The following is a 17,972-nucleotide window of genomic DNA, read 5'->3' as shown; positions in this document are numbered from 1 at the left end:
TGTTGTGCAGAGAATGTTGGTGTTTCCCCTTAGCTCCTCGAAGACAGACCAGGTATCCTCTACCACCACCACCACTCTTTTCTAAGAAAACCTTCCCAGGGCTTCCTTCAGTTCCCCATAGTAAATGATGGTTGGTTTTTTTTAACCCTTCTCTATCCTTGTCACCCTCTTTTGGGCCTATTTTAATGTGTGAAGGATTAGAGGAGGGGCCATCAGTCTTCTGGTTAACCACATGTAGGGTCTACTTTACTGGAGGTGATAATCCAACAACCCACCAAATTCTCCTCTTGACTTCCTGTAAATTAAGTCATTGAACGTTTCCTAGATGGTGTGAAATACTCTCTCTCTCCCTCTCTCAGTCATCTAGCTAGCTCAGATGTCTTTAGATATGTTATGTTTGCTCCCTGCTGAAGCTGCATCTTCAGAGCTCCCTTTTGCTTCCTCAGCCCTTGACTGGGGCTGGGGCTGCCCCCCAGGCTTTCAGCTAAGGAGAAATCTTTCTTCTCTATCTTTGGCAATTCCAGCATCTCTGACTCCCTTAGTTCTTGGGGTAAGTGCAGAAGGGCCTTTCGACCTTGCTGTTTTGACTCCAGCACTTGACAGCAGGGACATTTGGACTCTGACATTCTGACTTCATTGTACACTCAGATTCTGTGTATTTGCCTTGGGAATTTTCCTCACACCAAGAAATCAATAAAAGCTAAGTCACTTAGCAATGAATAATACTAGTAGAAATAACTGCTATAAATTAAACTGGCAGTAGCTAATGTAGCAAATTGTGAGGAAGATCTTTGGTTGGGTGAATAAAGTTTCAGAGGACAATATAATGACCCCAATGCAAGAAGATTGTGTTAAGTGAAAGATGTGGGAGCCTGGTGCTTCCTTCCCTACTTCTCCCAGTCCTTCACACACTAAAGCATGCCCCAGAGAGGATGACAAGGATGGATACGAATGGAGAACCACGTCATTCATTATAAGGAACTATAGCAAGCCCTGGGAAGATTTTACTAGAAAATTAGAGGAGACTGGGCAGGATTTTGCCCATAAGTATTAAAAAGCGGGGCTACATTGGTAGGGCTTGGTGGGAGGGATCCCAGAGCAAAGAACTCTGGAGCCATTGAGGAGGAAGGTTGACAGAAGAAAGGGCCAAGAAGAGAGACCTGGGAATGACTGTTAATGACTGTTAACGTTAAATATATATATATATATATATATATATATATATTTTTTTTTTTTTTTTTTTTTTTTTTTTTTTTTTTGAGACAGGGTCTTGCTTTGTCACCCAGGCTGGAGTGCAGTGGCACAATCTTGGCTCACTGGAGACTGTTAAATATTCTAATACCACCAAATTCTTTATCTCATTCAGTCCTCATAGCAATGTAAGAGGAGGATATTATGATCATTATCCCCACTGAAGCCCAGCATGGTTGGGTGCTTGCTGGGGTCTCACTGGAAGCCACACAGCACAAACTCTGCCCAGAGTTTCATTGATTACCCTGTGTGATGTGGCATCCATTCCATTGGCCTCCCAGAGATAGCTCCACAAACTCTCAGAAAAGACTGGAATAGAGAGCTGTGCCAGTGGGCAAACCTCCCCTGTTCTAGCTGTTCTGGGACAGGGCTCAGGGCAGGGCCTGTAGACACCTGGCTTCGTCCATCCCAGGAAAACAAAGTTGGAAAATTCCTGTCTGTCCCTGCCCTGGTGGCCACATGTCCTGCCTCTGTGGCTGGGCCGGGGACAAGCACGTAGGCTTCAGGTACAGGGCTTCCTAAGTCAAGGGTTTCAGGTCGCACTGGAAAATCATTTTGCAAGCAGATGTCATAGGTCTCCTCTTAGACTGGACGGCACGCAAGGTCAGCGTCAGCAGATCTGACCCTAAAAATAGGCCTCTGTTGCCAGTCGGGGTGGCTGGGCGTGCGGCTGCTACATGCCCCACGGACCAGAACCTCCTGACGCGGCCAGGCCCCGGCACACCCAGGTAAGGCCGTTGGGTGGGGAGGCCGGCACCCCTTGGGTTCACCCACGTGTTCTTTGGGGGCCTGGGTGTGGGGATTAGAAGCCCCTTTTCCACCCTGTTCCTGGTGCTGTGGGGAATAGCCGACCTCCTTCTAGTGTGAAAGGTTTCTTGCTGTCCTTTTACGAGAGACACCATGGAATTTTCTCCATTTCCCTTTCTCCAAATCTGAACTTCCAGTTCAATGACCATTTCTAAAGGATAATGGGGTGGATTAAAGCTCATCGAGCCCTTGTGAAGCATTGGATGTATTGTATCATATTCCACATTCCAACGAGGTTCTACGTTTGTCCATTTAGCCAGTAAAGGGGGAGAAATCTCGGGGGCGAGAGAGAGTGACTGGAGTGACTCGGATCCTGTGTAGGGCAGCATCAAAGACAAGAAAGTACTTAAAGCTCCAGGGATGAGAATTCTCCCTGTGTCCCAGGTAACATAAAAGCGTCATTTGGACAGAGTGGCGGGTTTGGGAGCATTTCTCAGTCCTGGTGGGAGGATGGGGTTGGGGATGACGCTGCCGTGGTAGAGATGGGGGGTGGGGCTGGGTCATGAAGGATCAGAGCCACTGGACCAAGAGTGTAGGCTGCACCGCGTGTGGGCAGGAAGTGGGATGGGCCTGCGTCTCAGACCAGGGCTCTCCCATTAGACCCTGGTGCCCTTGTGCTGTGACCCCAGGGGTCCCTTCATGGGCCTGGAACCCAAGAACAGTTGGGCCCGGGGGCTCTGATTGTTCGGGAAAGTGGAAAATGCTCCAGCAAGCAGGAGGAAGGGCACGAGGAGGATGTCTGGAGAGGTTGCCACACTCACGGCCGCCAGCACCTGAGGGTCCCTGGCCCTGGATGTTTTTTCCGCTGCCCCCACCTTTAGCTTGTGATCCCTCCTTGTTCTCATCATGAGAATATCATTTGGTCACACCGACAAATCCAAGGACTCTGACATTAATAAACAACACTTGAAGGGCTTCTGAGCTGAGTTCTTAACAAGGAAGGAGCGTTGGGCATGGAGGCTGGGGTGGACACGGGGTGGGTCTGAGGAGAGTTAGTGGGAGTGAAATAGGAAAGGTTCTTTTGTCCCTCTCACAGGGCATGCGATGGGGGTGTGGCTCGCTTGTTCAGTACCCAGCTGCTCAGACCTCTAGAGGAGCATACAGACGGGCAGGCTGTGGGGCTCTGACCCCATGGCAGTGTCTAGGGGTGAATGTTTACAGCTGAAGCCCCAGTGGGTGTGTGTTACAGGGTGCTCTTTTAGTTTGCTGTCTATAGGCGGCTTGTGTTAACTGGCTCAATTAGACCTCCTTCCTTATCACAAGGACAGAGGGATTTCTGTATCCTGGGGTTTCTTGCCTTGGTGTAGGGGAAGAATCAGATCACATGTGGGCTTGGAGAAGAGTGCAAGGTTTTATTGAGTAGAAGTAGCTCTCAGCAGATGGGGGAGCCAGAAGGGAGACGGTTTTTCCCTGGAGTTGGGCCACTCAGCAGCCGACTCTTCTCCTCCAACCGCTCTGGCCAAACTCCGCATCATTCCGCTTGTCGATGGCCTGCAGGCCTGCCAGTGCCTGTCGGCGTGATCTTCTGCCGGCGCGCTTTTGACAACCAGCCGCTTGTGTCTTCTGCCTATGTGTTCCTCAGTATGTCCAGCCGGTTGTGTGTCTCAGGTTTTTATAGGCACAGGATTGGGGTGTGGCGGGCCAGGGTAGTCTTGGAAAATATAACATTTGGGTGCGAAGGCAGGAGTGCCTGTCCTCACCTAGGTCTGTGGGGGTGGAGCCCTGGCCAGGGACCTGCCTTTCTCTACCCAGCACTTCCCGGCCCTCCTCCGGTATCGGGATCTCACCTGGCTCTGAAGGATCTTCATGGGCAAAGGCAGATCTGCGCTGAGGGTGAGGAGAGAGCCAGTGGTCCTCTGCCATCAGACAAACTGGAGCCCTTACTGGGGACATTTCAGTCATGGCTGACACCTGGGTTGGGTGGGAACCTGGTCCTGTCTGCGGGTGGCACTCCCGTGGCTGTTGTTGACCCCACAGTAGATGAGGGGCTTAGGCGAGGCCCTGAGGCCAGGGGCTGGGCTGTGAGCATCTTCCAGCAGCCCCAGGGAGGCCCAGTTGAGTCCACCAGGGTGGGGGTGAGCAGCCTCCACCAAGCCTTCCCCAGACACTGCGGCCTCGAGGCCTGGCGGTGTTTCCTGTGCTATGTGTCTGGCACTGTTCCAAGAGCTTTCCTGACAAGCAGGAATCATTTATTCCTCAGAATTGCAGCAGCTCTATGAGGGATGGACAGCACAGCCCCATTTCAGATTGGACACGGAGACACAAATACTAAGTGTTCTGCCCAAGGTCATGCAGCCTAAACAGGGGCAGAGGCCAGAACCCAGCGTGCCTCAGAGTCTGGGGGTGTAGCCCCTTTGCTCTGGTGCCTCTCATTGGGGTAGAGGCCTGGTGGCGTCTCACTCTCCTACTCCTCTCAACCCCTAAACTCCAGCCAGGGCCCCTCTCTCAGGGAGGCCCGGCCTGGAAACAGCCACTCCAGGTTCCTGGGCCAGAAGTCAGCTGTTTGTCCTCTTCGGCCTGATTTCGGAGCAGATGGTGTTTTAATCTCCTCTTCTCGTGACCATTCACGTTTCTGGGCCTACCCCTTCCACAGTAACGAGGGGGTCAGATCTCCTAGCAGCCTGACACAGCGACCAGAGGCTGACTAGCTGGGGAGAGTCCTTTCTCCTACTCTCTTGCATGTCACACAGGAGGCGATGGGTCCTGTCACCCACAGGACAATGCTCAGGCTCACATGAGTCCATCTCCTCCGCCACAGCTTCCCTACCGAGACCTCCGCCCCGGCCAAACTGCTCCACCCACTCTTTCCTATTCTCGGTTGGGAACACAACTCCCAGTACAGCTGGGAATTCCCCACCCACCCTCCAGGCCGCCTCCTTGTCTCTGCTCCCTGAAACCCTCTTTGAGCCCATGCGGATGTGCCAAGGGCTTAGATTATCTCATTTAATTCAGCAACCAGTGAGATGAAAGTTATCCCCATTTGACAGATGAGGAAGCCGAAGCCCAGGTAGTGAGATTCCAAGGCCCATAAGAGCTGCTTGCTGCAAATTTACGTGACTCTGTGCTCCACTCTGGGGAGGGAAGCATACAGCATTGAGAGGCCCAGGCATGCCCTCAGGAGCTTATACTTTGTGACCAAGAATATAGTGAAGTATCTATTGTGGTGGGTTGGGATGTGGGGCTGTTGGGTTGAGTCCTATTTGCACCCTTTACTAGCTTGGTGTGTTGTTTCTTAACCTCCCTGACCCTCATTTTTTCATCTGTAAAGTGGAGGCAGTTATTCCCTATCTAGAACGTTTCTTTCTTTTCCTTCCTTCCTTCCTTCCTTCCTTCCTTCCTTCCTTCCTTCCTTCCTTCCTTCTTTTCTTTCTTTCTTCTTTCTTTTTTTTTTGACAAGGTCTCACTCTGTCACCCAGGCTGGAGTGCAGTGGCGTGATCTCGGCTCACAGCAACCTCCACCTCCTGGGTTCAAGTGATTCTCATACCTCAGCCTCCCTAGTAGCTGGGATTACAGGCACACACCACCACGCCCAGCTCATTTTTTTTTTTTTTTTTTGTATTTTTAGTAGAGACAGGGTTTCACCATGTTGGCCAGACTGGTCTCAAACTCCTCACCTCAAGTGATCCGCCTTCCTTGGCCTCCACAGTGCTGGGATTACAGGTGTGAACCACTGTGCCCAGCCACTATCTAGAAGGTTTTGAGAGTAGATAATCACTGGGCACACAATAAAAGCAACACAATCATTTCCCTGGCTCCAGCCAAGGCCTTGATTTCTCTGCGAGCTTTTGTGGGTGGCAGATTTAAGAGGTGGCAGCCTTAGCCCCTCGCCTTCCCAAGGCCCAGAGCGTCCTCTGTGTAGCATCTGAGACACGACCAGTGACGAATAAGTGGCCTGGACAGGAAGTGGTGGAGAGGCAGGACCATGGTGAGGGCTGCACCTCCGGAGTCTTGCCCTTCCCCGAACAAGGAAGGCTTGTTCTGAGGTGAGGCCCGGTGGGAAATGGTTCCTGTGAAACCGCCTGTGGTGTTTCCACACATCTTCAGAGGGAGTGAAGGCCCAGCTGCTTAGGATTCAGGAACCACAACGGGCCTGGTCAGACATCACGGTCTGGGTCTCCAGTGCCAGAGCTCCCTCTCCCCTGGCCGCTAGAGAAAGTCCATCCCGGCCAGCTCCCTTGTCTGAGAAGGAAGCTGAGTGTGGCCTCCAGCCTCCTCAGGGCTTCCGGGAGGCCCGCCTCTGCCAAACCAAGATTGGGGAAATCAATTAGAAGTTCATAAATTACAACCCCAAGCGCTTTGAAACCATTTGAAGAGTTAATCAAACAAGTTCATGACATCAACACCATCAGAGAAGGAATATTAAATTACTTTTAAAATGAAGGCTCTTCTGTATTTTTTAATAAAAAGATTTTATATTAATTCACATAATTGCCTCCTGTTAACATACTTGCCAGAATCCAAAAGAAAAAAAAATCTGTTAAACTTGGAATATGTCTGATACATTAGGAATTAAATTATAGGCCACAAAAAATTCCTGGGTTTTTACGTCCAAGTTTTCTTTTTAAAAAAAATCCACTTACTTCATTCCCTAGTTGGGATCATTTTTGTATATCTAAAATGCATAAAGACAAGCACTAACTTGTACTAAGTTAAAAATATGTACATATTTACATATGGACACTGCTGCCAAATTCCGCCCCTCCCCACGTACCCTAGCAGTAGGTATTACTCTCCTAATAGAGTAATTCACCCAACCACAATAACATTTTTACTCTCCCCCTTCTTTCCAAGCATATCCAAGCCCAACTTGGGTGGTGTCATGGAAGAAACGTGGTACACAGGCACTTAAACACAGACCAGCTTTCTCCATGAGCTCCATGCTTTAGAAACATGAAAATGCAATGGATCTACACACAGGCACAGATAAAGAATGCCTTCGAAGGGAGAGGAGGATTTTTCATATTTAGAAGGTTCTCACTCTGTCATCCAGGCTGGAGTGCAGTGGCATGATCATAGCTCGCTGCAGCCTCAAACTCCTGGGCTCAAGCGATCCTCCCACCTCAGCCTCCCAAGTAGCTGGGACCACAGGTGCATGCACCTCCATGGTCAGCTATTTTTTTCTCTATCTTTTGTAGAAACGGGAGTCTCATCATGTTGCCCAGGCTGGTCTTGAACTGCTGGACTCAAGCAATCCTCCCGCCTCGGCCTCTTAAAGCGCTGGGATTACAGGCCTGAGCCACTGCACCCGGCCTTTACTGTATTTTAAAATGCTAAGGTGGTAACTTTTCTGTTATATGTATATAATTTTTAAAAATTTTCTTGCAGAAGGCTAGGTGCAGTGGCTCATGCCTATAATCCCAGCATTTTGGGAAGCTGATGGGGGTGGATCATTTGAGGTCAGGAGTTCAAGACCAGCCTAGCCAACATGGTGAAACCCCATCTCTACTAAAAATACAAAAATTAGCTGGGCGGGATGGTGAGCGCCTGTAATCCCAGCTACTCTGGAGGCTGAGGCAGGAGAATCGCTTGAATCTGGGAGGCGGAGGTTGCAGTGAGCCTGGATTGCACCATTTTACTCCAGCCTGGGCGACAGAGTGAGACTCTGTTTCAAAATAAAATAAAATAAAATAAAATAAAATATTTTCTTATAGAGACAGGGTCTCATAATGTTGCCCAGGCTAGTCTTGAACTCTAGGGAGAGGAGAATTTTTAAAATGTTTACACTATAAATTGTTCTACTCAGCTAAAAACCTCTAGAAGGCAGAGACCTCCCTGGCTTAGCTCAGCACACCCCTTTCCGATCCTCTCCCATGCTGGCCTGGCCCAGCCCAACCCTACACAGGCGCATACACAGTAAAGCTTTGGAGTCAGGGCCAGGCCTAACTTCTGAGGGGAAGTCAAGGAGGGAACGATGCCACTCCTCATAAGCTTCTCGTGACCCGCCAGAGCACCCCCATGTCAGCTGAGTTAGACTAAGACCAAGCTAAGCAGAGTCAATGATGCTGGCTCTGACACTGTAAGGGATGGGGTGGGGAGGGGGGCTGCCCTCTTCATCTGAAGTCAGAGGGGAAGGAAGATCCCCGCTACTCCGAGGTGGATTTACCCCAAGCTTCAGAACCCCGCACTTGCACCAGCCGCTTCCAAGGCCCTATACCTATTTGGTTTTCTTTTACTTAAAGAAATTCAGGCCGGGTGCAGTGGCTCACGCCTGTAATCCCAGCACTCTGGAAGGCCGAGACAGGCGGATTGCTTGAGATCAGGAGTCCGAGACCAGCCTGGCCAACATGATGAAACCCCATCTCTGCTAAAAATACAAAAATTAGCCAGGTGTGGTGGCACACACCTGTAGTCGTGTCTGCTTGGGAGAGGCTGAGGCAGGAGAATTGCTTGAACCCAAGAGGCAGAGGTTGCAGTGAGCTGAGATTGCACCACTGCACTCCAGCCTGAGCGACAGAGTAAGACTCTGTCTCAAAGAAAAAAAAAAAAAAAGAAAAAAGAAATTGAATAAGCTTCAAGATCCACAAAACCTAGATTCCTCCTGCTTTCTCAGGAGGCACAAGCGGCTAGGATGACCTTCTGACACCACGGAGCCCTGACTTCTGCCATGGGCAGCCTCGGGGAGGAGCCTTCGGGGGGCTCCCACTTGACACGAGGCACTCGGTGCCACTGGAGAGATGTAAGGAGCAGGGTCAGACCTTGTCCTGAGGGCCACCTTCCTGCCTCGGCCTGGGGGTTTTGGGTGAGCTTCTACTCCGTGCACAACACTTCTAAAATAGAACTTTCATGGAATTTTGTTTTTTTCCCTCCATATGCTCAAGTAAAACATGTCTAGCACAGAAAATTTAGAAAAGATGGTTACTTTAAAAAAAGAAAACAAAAATCACATATAATTTCGTCACCCTAAAACGAGCATGTAGCCAGTGTTAATATTTTGGGGAAATTTATTTTTGTACAAGAAGGGGATGGTTCTGTATCTGCTGCTTCACAAACTTCTGCTTTCTCTCTCTGCCAGCGCCATCCTCTTTCCCTTTGATTTCTTGGAGTCACCGAGAACATGGCTGTTGTGTGTAACAATTCTGTTGAAGGGTTAGGGTCCCAATGAGAGGGCTGCCACAGCTATGGGGCACTGCCAAGTTGAAGGTTGGGAACCCCCATTCTCAGTAATCCCGTGGCTATTCCTCCCCCCAGAAACTCCTCACTTGGTGGTCTCTGGCCCCAGTTGGTCCTTTCCTCAGTCCTGCCTGCCACAGGGCCCCCTCATACTCCTTCTAGAATGTTCTAGGAAACTCAAAAGTCTCTTGCTTTATTGTACAGAACAATTTAGTTCTCTTTGTTTCACTCCACCTCTTTCTGGGCCATGCTGCAGAACTCATGTTTTTCCCATCAAAGGGACCCTCAAATAGGCCAAAGTGGCTCACACCCATAATCTCAGTGCTTCAGGAGGCTGAAATGGGAGGATCACTTGAAGCCAGAAGTTGGAGACAGGCCTGGGCACCATAGCAAGACAATCTCTACAAAAATAAAATAATAAAATAAAATAAAATAAATAATAATAATAATAATAGTAAATTAGCTGGGTGTGGTGGCACATGCCTGCAGTCCTAGCTGCTCTAGAGGCTGAGGTGGGAGGATCCCTTGAACCTGGGAGATTGAGGCTGCAGCAAGCCATGATTGAACCACTGCACCACAGCCTGGGCAACTGAGTGAGGCCCTGTCTCTATGGAAAAAAAAAAAAATCCTTAAATTGTGCTTTCTGTTAAGCAAGAAGCCTGTATGTGGCTCTTCAAAATATTAAGATGGCTGGGGGCGGTGGCTCATGCCTGTAATCCCAGCACTTTGAGAGGCCAAGGTGGGTGGATCATTTGAGGTCAGAAGTTTGAGACCAGCCTGGCCAACATGGTGAAACCCCGTCTTTACTAAAAATACAAAATTTAGCCGGGTGTGGTGGCGGGCACCTGTAATCCCAGCTACTCCGGAGGCTGAGGCAGGAGAATCACTTGAACCCGTGAGCTCCAGCCTGAGCGACAGAGCAAGACTCTGTCTCAAAAAAAAAAAGAAAAAAGATAAGCCTTCTTTCCTGACACATGCTCTCATTCCTAGGCATTGCTCCCTAGCCAATCTCTGCAGCCTCAAGGGTTCTACTTAGAGATTTTAATTTTCCCACTGAAATGAATTATGCATCTCTCCAGGCCGCTTCTCCCATCTGCCACCTTAGCAAGCAAAAGAGTTCAGCTTGAGGTTTTTTTGTTTTTTTGTTTGTTTGTTTAAAAAGCATTTTGCCCCTCTAACTTTAGCTCCATTTTTGTCAAAGAAGGCACTGGAGCTCAGGGAGGATGGAACATGTAGATCTGAGGGTCTTCAGTGATTGCTGGGGCCAGTGACAGTGCCAGGTCCCAGGAGAAAGTGAGATGGGGTAGAAATCGCAAAATAGAAGTCACAAGCAGCTTCCTGCCAAGACTGTTCTGTTTGGCCAGCACAGTTTAAAAATATACACATGGTTATTTATTATAAAATATCACTATTTATTAAAAGAATCCCAAATTAGGAAACAGAAGAAAAAGTCACCCATGGTATTGACATTTTGATGTATTTTTTTTCTAGTTAAAAAAAAAACTATAAAAAGTTTTTTGCTTGTTTGGGTTTTTTTACGCATAAAGTAAAATAATGGTGTCAAATTACAGTTTCAAATTCAGATTAAAACCTTTCCTACTTGGGCAAAGGAAACCTTTAACTAAATGCAAGCCTTGCAATAGAAAATTCTGAAATAAGCCAGGTGCAGTGGCTCATGCTTGTAATCCCAGAACTTTGTGGGGCTGAGGCAGGAGGAACGCTTGAGCCCAGGAGTTCAAGACCCGTTTGGGCAACATGGTGAGAGCCCATCTCTACAAAAAACTTTTTTTGTTGTTGTTTTTTGTTTTTGAGACGGAGTCTCGCTCTGTCACTAGGTTGGAGTGCAGTGGCGCGATCTTGGTTCACTGCAACCTCTGCCTCCCAGGTTCAAGCAATTCTCCTGCCTCAGCCTCCCAAGTCACTGGGACTACAGGCATGCGCCACCACACCCAGCTAAATTTTGTATTTTTAGTAGAGACGGGGTTTCACCATGTTGGCCAGGATAGTCTCGATCTGTTGACTCTGTGATCCACCTGCCTTGGCCTCCCAAAGTGCTGGGATTACAGGCGTGAGCCACCGTGCCCGGCTACAAAAAAACTTAAAAAAAAAATTAGCCAGGTGTGGTGGTGCAACCTGTGGTCTCAGCTACTTGGGAGGCTGAGGTAAGAGGATATTGAGCCCAGGAGTTTGAGGCTACAGTGAGCTGTGCCACTGCACTCCAGCCTGGGTGACAAAGTGAGACCTTATCTCAAAAAAAAAAAAAAAGTCTGAACTAGAGTCTGAGTTAATGAGGAGTCCCTGTGCTGATAGCTCTTCAAAGGCAAGGTCACTTTCATGGAAGGAAATGGCATTCCAGGCCTTAGTGGTCAAGTACTGCTCGGCCTCTTGCATCTTCTGTTATCATGGTAGCTTTGTTTTTTCTTTTCTCCTTACATTTTTATTTTTAATTGACAAATAATAATTGTATTTGTGGGATACCATGTGATGTTTTGATATATGTATACCGTGTCTTTCACCTTTAAATGTTTTTAAATTAGCTGTACCTTGGTTTAGTTTCCTTTAAAAGCACACCCTGAGACTAGAGTTTGGGTGCATGTTGTTTATTTGAGAGGTGCTCCCGGGAGCACGGTGTGGCATGCAGAGCACCCAGGAGGGAGGAGAACCAGTGAAGGATGTGTAAGCGAGCAGAGTCCCACTCTGGGCAACTGGAGCTCCAACACACGGGCCAGCCTCCGGGAGACTGTGCAGGACATATTTCAAAAGTGGTCCACTCAGGGTTGAGGAAGTGGGGATGTTTATCCACCAACTCCTGCCTCTAATTGGCGACAACTTCTGGGGGATGTTAACTCCACATACTGCAGGCCTGACCAGCACAAGGACTAGAAAATGCCCTCAAGCAGGAAAACAGGCACCTGAGGTAGGAAGGCTTTTATGTATAAAGAACTGTCCACTTCTGCTGCAGTGACTTGAGCTGAGGAGGCACCTGTAGGCACCTGTAGTAGATGCTATCCTTGTAACAGGGCAAGGATAGCATCTATTACCGGGGCTTACATTTAAAAATCAATAGATTTCTCACAACAATCTATGAGGATCATAAAATTACCAGAAAATCTGGGCTTGCATTCCCACATGGGACGGCCAGCTGCTGCCCCCTTAATGGAGGCATATGTTCCCTGGTGTGCCACACTCCCCACCACTCCCTAATGTCTCTTGCCTGAGGCCAACAGCCAGGTTTTTGTTTGTTTACTTTTTAACACCCAACCCACTTCCTTCCTCTATGTTATCTGCCTGGCCTCTCCCTGAAGGAGCCTGAGTTTGTCACCTTTTAAGGAGGAGACAGGCTGCCATTGCATGTAGGCCAAGTCGTCTCGGAGACAGCATTTGATTTCCTGGGACCAAATCTTTAAATATGAAACTGTAACAGGAACCTGGAGGCCTCTCTTGACAGCCTGCCCAGCTCTCATTATGACATTTAGCCTGTGATTGATATTGTGTGTGTCATTGAGACCTTGGCAGTTAATCTCTGGGTCGAATCTATGGAAACCAAACAGAACAGATTTGTCTTCCCTTCCATGTTGGCTGTGATCTGGGAAACAGATGCTCCTGGCCTCTCTGAGAATTAGAGAGTTGGGAGCCATGCAGAGAGGGTGCACACAGGCCGCCTTCAGGATTTGGAAAGATTACAGGTCTGTGGTTTCTGGACAGTTCCACACTTTGTTCTCTTTCCCCATCAAATCTGCATGCTGGAGGATAATAGATCCCAGGGCTCACTCTGCGTGCCAAGCTCCTCGGGGTAGACCGCACCACTTCCTCTTTTGTCTGGAAATCCAGCCGAGGCTTTCAGCACAGAGATGGAGACGGGGATGGTTCCCTCCACAGTGTAATGAAGGAAGAAAGGCCTCACCAAGGGTGAGGTCAGCTTCAGTGATCAAAGGAGGCAGACAGAGGTTTCAGAATGGAATTGACTCTAGCGTCTCCCGAAAATCACCTCTTCTGAGGCTTCCATTAACCGCAGGCAGAGTTCAAGATGGCCTAAACCACCTTTAGGTGTATGGTGCCCAGCTTCTACTCACTTCGAACAAGAAGAGTGGGTGCCATGGACGGGCTGAGCTTCACACCTTTAGACACTGTGGGCCTGAAGCAAGGAGAGCTATAACTACGTATGCTCTTAGGGGACTGAAGGGTCTGGGCTCGTTTCTGTGAGAAAGATTTCTGGCCACTCCTTAAAATAATTTCTTCCTTCCTGACTGGAAACACAGCAGGCAGGCCCCAGAATAGAGTTTAGGCCTGAATGACCACCCGTGGGGGAGGGCAGCCCACCCTGCGCCTGCAGTCCCCTCACCTTCTCCCTCCTCCAAATCAGCCTGGAGGCTCAGTCCTGCCTTAGCAGCTCTTGCTGAGCCCCTTGCACAGGCCTCACAGCCCTTAATCATTCCTTCACCCCTCAGTCACTCATTCACTCATTCCATTCATTCACCAAGCCACTTCCTCATCCAACCCATATCTCCTGAGCACCTCCTACGTGCCAGACACCAAGGCTACAGAGAGAAGCAACACTCAGGAGCCCCGAAGCAAGGTCCTCTCTCCTCCCAGCCTGCAGCTGCATTCTGGGCCAAAGACTGGGCCTCCCACCCCACTGGGACAGCGGGAGGCATTTCGAATGAGCACCCTCACTACCTTTCCCTTGACTCCGCAGCACCCTGGCTCTCTAGCCACATCTCAGACAATTATTATCAAACTTTACTAAGCGTCAGACTCACTTGGGAGCTCATTGAGATACAGATGCCTGCGCTCCTACGAGGGTGCAGCCCAGATATCTGTATTTTTGGTTAGTGCCAGGTGACTCTGACAGAGGTGGTCTTCAGACCACACTTTGAGAGACTTCACAGGAGGGTCCCCTTTGCTGCCCATTGCCCTCTCCACACTTCACCAGGAAGCAAGAAGTTGTTGGAGGAAGTCACAAACCCTGGCTTCCCACAATCCCTACAGACACTCATGGCTAGCTAGTGATCCTTTAAGTCATCTGCTATGGACTTGGGAGAATCCAATTCCCCAAAGCAGTGGTCTCAACCCTTTCCTTTTAAATTTCTATCATGGAGAATTTCAAACACACCTGACGAGAAACAGCAACTGGCCAGGTGTGATGGCTCACACCTGTAATCCCAACACTTTGGGAAGCTGAGGTGGGAGGATCACTTGAGCTCAGGAGTTCGAGACCAGCTTGGCCAACATAGTGAGACCTCATCTCTATTTTAAAAAAGGAAAAAAGAGAAACAACTACCTTATAACCATCATCCAGCCCCAATCACCATCACTCATAGCCAGCCCATCTCATTCACACCTACATCAATACCTTGCCTCAACATTATATTATTTATATTTTCCAACTATATTATTTTTGAAGCAAATATTTCAGTATGTTTTTCTAAAAGATAAGGCCCTGTGGTATAACGTAACTGTCCTAGGAATCTCCAGCAAGTTGGCTGATAGATATAGACCTCTTTGGTGAGATGATTCCCGCCATGGTGGTGTGCTCTTCTATTCGAAGGCATGTAATGTCTGATCATCTCTTCTTATTCGTACGTGGTTGGCAGTTTATGCTTAGTCTCTGGATGCAGCAGCTCCTCAGGTGGTGTAAAATGGTGCTTCCTTCTTTATTCATTATCTGGAATACTTCTATAAAAGAACATTTCCCGTATCAACCCAGTAGTATATAGTTTGTAAAAGAGAGGAGCAATACATGCAGATTCTTCTCCTTTATCTATCCATCTTCAAAATAAGGAGCTGGTTCCCAAACATCTTCCAACCGTGCATAATAAGTTTTGGGTTTCTTTTTTTTTTTTTAATAAGGTCTCACTGTGTTGCCCAGGAGAGCAGTGACATGATCTTGTCTCACTATAGCCTCGGCCTCCTGGGCTGCAGTGGTCCTCCCACCTCAGCCTCAGCCTCCTGAGTAGCTGGGACTACAGGCATGCACCACCACACCCAGCTAATTTTTGCATTTTTTGTAGAGATGGGTTTTGTCATGTTGCTCAGGCTGGTCTTGAACTCCTGGGCTCATGCAATCTGCCCACCTCAGCCTCCCAGAGTGCTGGGATTACAGGCATAAGCCACTGCTCCCGGACTGTTTTCAGTATTATTATTATTATTTTGAGATGGAGTTTCACTCTTGTTGCCCAGGCTGGAGTGCAGTGGTGCGATCTCAGCTCACTGCAACCTCTGCCTCCTAGGTTCAAGTGATTCTCCTGCCTCAGCCTCCCAAGTAGCTGGGATTACAGGCACCCGCCACTACACCCGGCTAATTTTTTGTATTTTTAGTAGAGATGGGGTTTCGCCATGTTAGGCAGTCTGGTCTTGAACTCCTGACCTCAGGTGATCTGCCCGCCTTGGCCTCCCAAAGTGCTGGGATTACAGGCATGAGCCGCCGCGCCCGGCCTTCAGTATTATTATGACCTAAGTGTTTGATGTGTTTTGATCCACTGGAATTATTTGTATTTTTCATGTTCAAATTGTTCCATTTTTGATAAGTGGAAGCTTCTTCAAGTTGTATTCTGAGTCCCTTTGACATGTTCCTAATGGTCTTTGAAGCCATGAACCCTTTCCTACATTCTCTGCATCCCCGGCCTGCCCCTCCTCACACTGCACCTCCCATCTCCCTCCCCCTGACACTAAGACCCTGTGCTACAGACAGCCTCAATTCATGATCCTCCTTATCTGTAAAATGGGGCTAATGATAGGGTATTAGGATAACCCTATCTCAGTGTTGTTAAGATTAAATGGGCTTACAATCATCAAGCACTTGGAATAGTGTCTGGCACACAATAGGTGTTATATAATTATTTGTCAAATAAATAAACAAATAGCATTCCCTCCCAGTCACTAACCTCCATGGTCTTCCCACCTTTTCCTCCTTCTCTCCAGTCTCAGAGCAGGAACACAATTTCCTTTCCCAGGCTGACCATAGGTGCATCATTTACTCAGCTCAGGAAACAATCACTGTCCAATTCCACTGCAAATTCCTCTCCTTGGGGACAATGGAAAGTCCTCTCCCACATTCCACTGGCAGAGCCTAACAAGCTCTCCAAATGCACATTTCAGTCTCGAGGCACAGCTTTCTATCTTGGGGCATCTCTTCCAATTCCCTTGGTAAGTTAACACAGTGATGGCCAGGCTCCCAGTGTGAGAGCGTGAGCGTTGCCTTCAGCTCTTCTGACAGGTTAACCCTCATGCAGCCGGTTTCCTCCCCTCTCAAGGCTTCTGAAGTCCTGCTGATGTGCGTGTGGCCCAGACCCAGGCCCGGGCAGGTATGGCCTTGGCGATGTACTCTTTCCACTGGCTGATGGCTCCCTGCAGACACTGAGAGGGCCACAGGCCTGGAATGTCAGGGATCTTCTGGGCCTTCCTATTTTGGGTCCCAAATGGCCCAAACCAGTAGGTTTCAGTCAGATAAAGGAAAAAGTAGGAACCAAAGGAGTAAAGTCTAAAGAAAGGTGGGAAGGAACTGGCTGCTTGCAGGATTTCTTAGCTCCAGAGCCCGCCTTGGCCCACGTCCGAGGACCCCAGCTCTCCTTCTCTAGAAAGATTGGAACATTGGGGAAGTGTCATTTAACTGCCATCATGGCCTTCCTTGTTTACCTGTGTGGCCTGGGAAGAGGAAGCCGGGGCATAGCAGGTTGGGGAAACTCTTGCCAAATTTTAAGATAAGCTTATTCCCACCTCTTTTTGTAAAGCTTATTCCCTGCCTCAGTGTCCCCTGCTAACCCCCATCCTGCTTCTCTCTCATAACCAGCTGCAGAAAGGAGAGAAAATCCCTTGGCTCTAAAATGACATCTGGAGAAGTGAAGACAAGCCTCAAGAATGCCTACTCATCTGCCAAGAGGCTGTCGCTGAAGATGGAGGAGGAAGGGGAGGAGGAGGACTACTGCACCCCTGGAGCCTTTGAGCTGGAGCGGCTCTTCTGGAAGGGCAGTCCCCAGTACACCCACGTCAACGAGGTCTGGCCCAAGCTCTACATTGGTGATGAGTAAGTGCTCAGGCCCAGGCTCGCTTGGGAGCAGGCAGCAGCCCCTCCCCAGGCCACGCCCTGTGCCACCTCCTAGCCGTGGGCTTTGGAATTTGTAGTTCTGTGAGAACTCAATTAGTTAGGGCTGGGCTTACCTTCACATTACAGAAAACCTAAACAAAGTCTTAGGCAAGATAGAGGTTTATTTCTCTCTCACATATAAGTGCAGAGGGAGGTGGGCTGGGGCTGGCACGGCCACTGCAGGGTCATCAGGGACTCAGACTCCTGTGTTTCTGCGCCACTGTCCTGGGGACGTGGCTTCTTCCCTCCAGGTGCTGCAGGGTCCCAGATTGCCGCCAGGACCCCAGCCATCAACTCTAGGACCCAGACAGCAGGAGGGTGGAGGGAAAGAAAGAGCAGAAGGGCATCTTCTGAAAGCAAAGTCCCATCCCAGACTTCCCCTGCCCCTAGCTGCAAGGGAGCTTGGGAAATGTAGTCTTTTATTTTAGCTAGCTATAATACCCTCAAGAATAAAATCATTTCTTAGGTTGATGGTGCAGGAACACATCAATATATGCCTGGAAGTATGGGAGCCTAAATTTAGGTCACTGTCACCTCCTTTAGATTTTTATAACCACCATTCCCCACTCCCTACACAACTGAGATGCACCTACTGTAAATAATATTAATAATGATAACGACTATCCTTTCTTGAACACTGTATGCCAGGCACTGTGCTAAGCATCCTGCATGCTTGATCTCATTTTTCTCTCCTGATAACCCAGTGATAGAAGCTAATTA

The 17,972-nt window shown here is 48.8% G+C and overlaps 1 protein-coding gene across 4 annotated transcripts in view; it reads left to right on the top strand.

The window, feature by feature from the left end:
• Positions 1-1,817: 1,817 nt before the first annotated feature.
• Positions 1,818-17,972, top strand: part of DUSP29 (dual specificity phosphatase 29) — a 36,232-nt gene continuing 20,077 nt past the window's right edge. The window contains exons 1-2 of one of the 4 annotated variants that reach the window (XM_009458762.5): positions 1,818-1,979; positions 16,959-17,192. In XM_009458762.5, the coding sequence (XP_009457037.3) occupies positions 16,993-17,192 (200 nt within the window). In that variant the 5' untranslated portion in view covers positions 1,818-1,979; positions 16,959-16,992. Of the gene's footprint in view, positions 1,980-2,314; positions 2,443-16,958; positions 17,193-17,972 lie in introns of those variants that run through there. The other 3 variants (XM_521513.8, XM_054659710.2, XM_009458763.5) reach the window with 3 other exon arrangements.

The sequence above is a fragment of the Pan troglodytes genome, chromosome 8 (assembly GCF_028858775.2).
Source record: "Pan troglodytes isolate AG18354 chromosome 8, NHGRI_mPanTro3-v2.0_pri, whole genome shotgun sequence".
Lineage (NCBI taxonomy): Eukaryota > Metazoa > Chordata > Mammalia > Primates > Hominidae > Pan > Pan troglodytes.
Note: the sequence above shows the minus strand (reverse complement) of the source record. Positions and strands in the feature narration are given on the sequence as shown.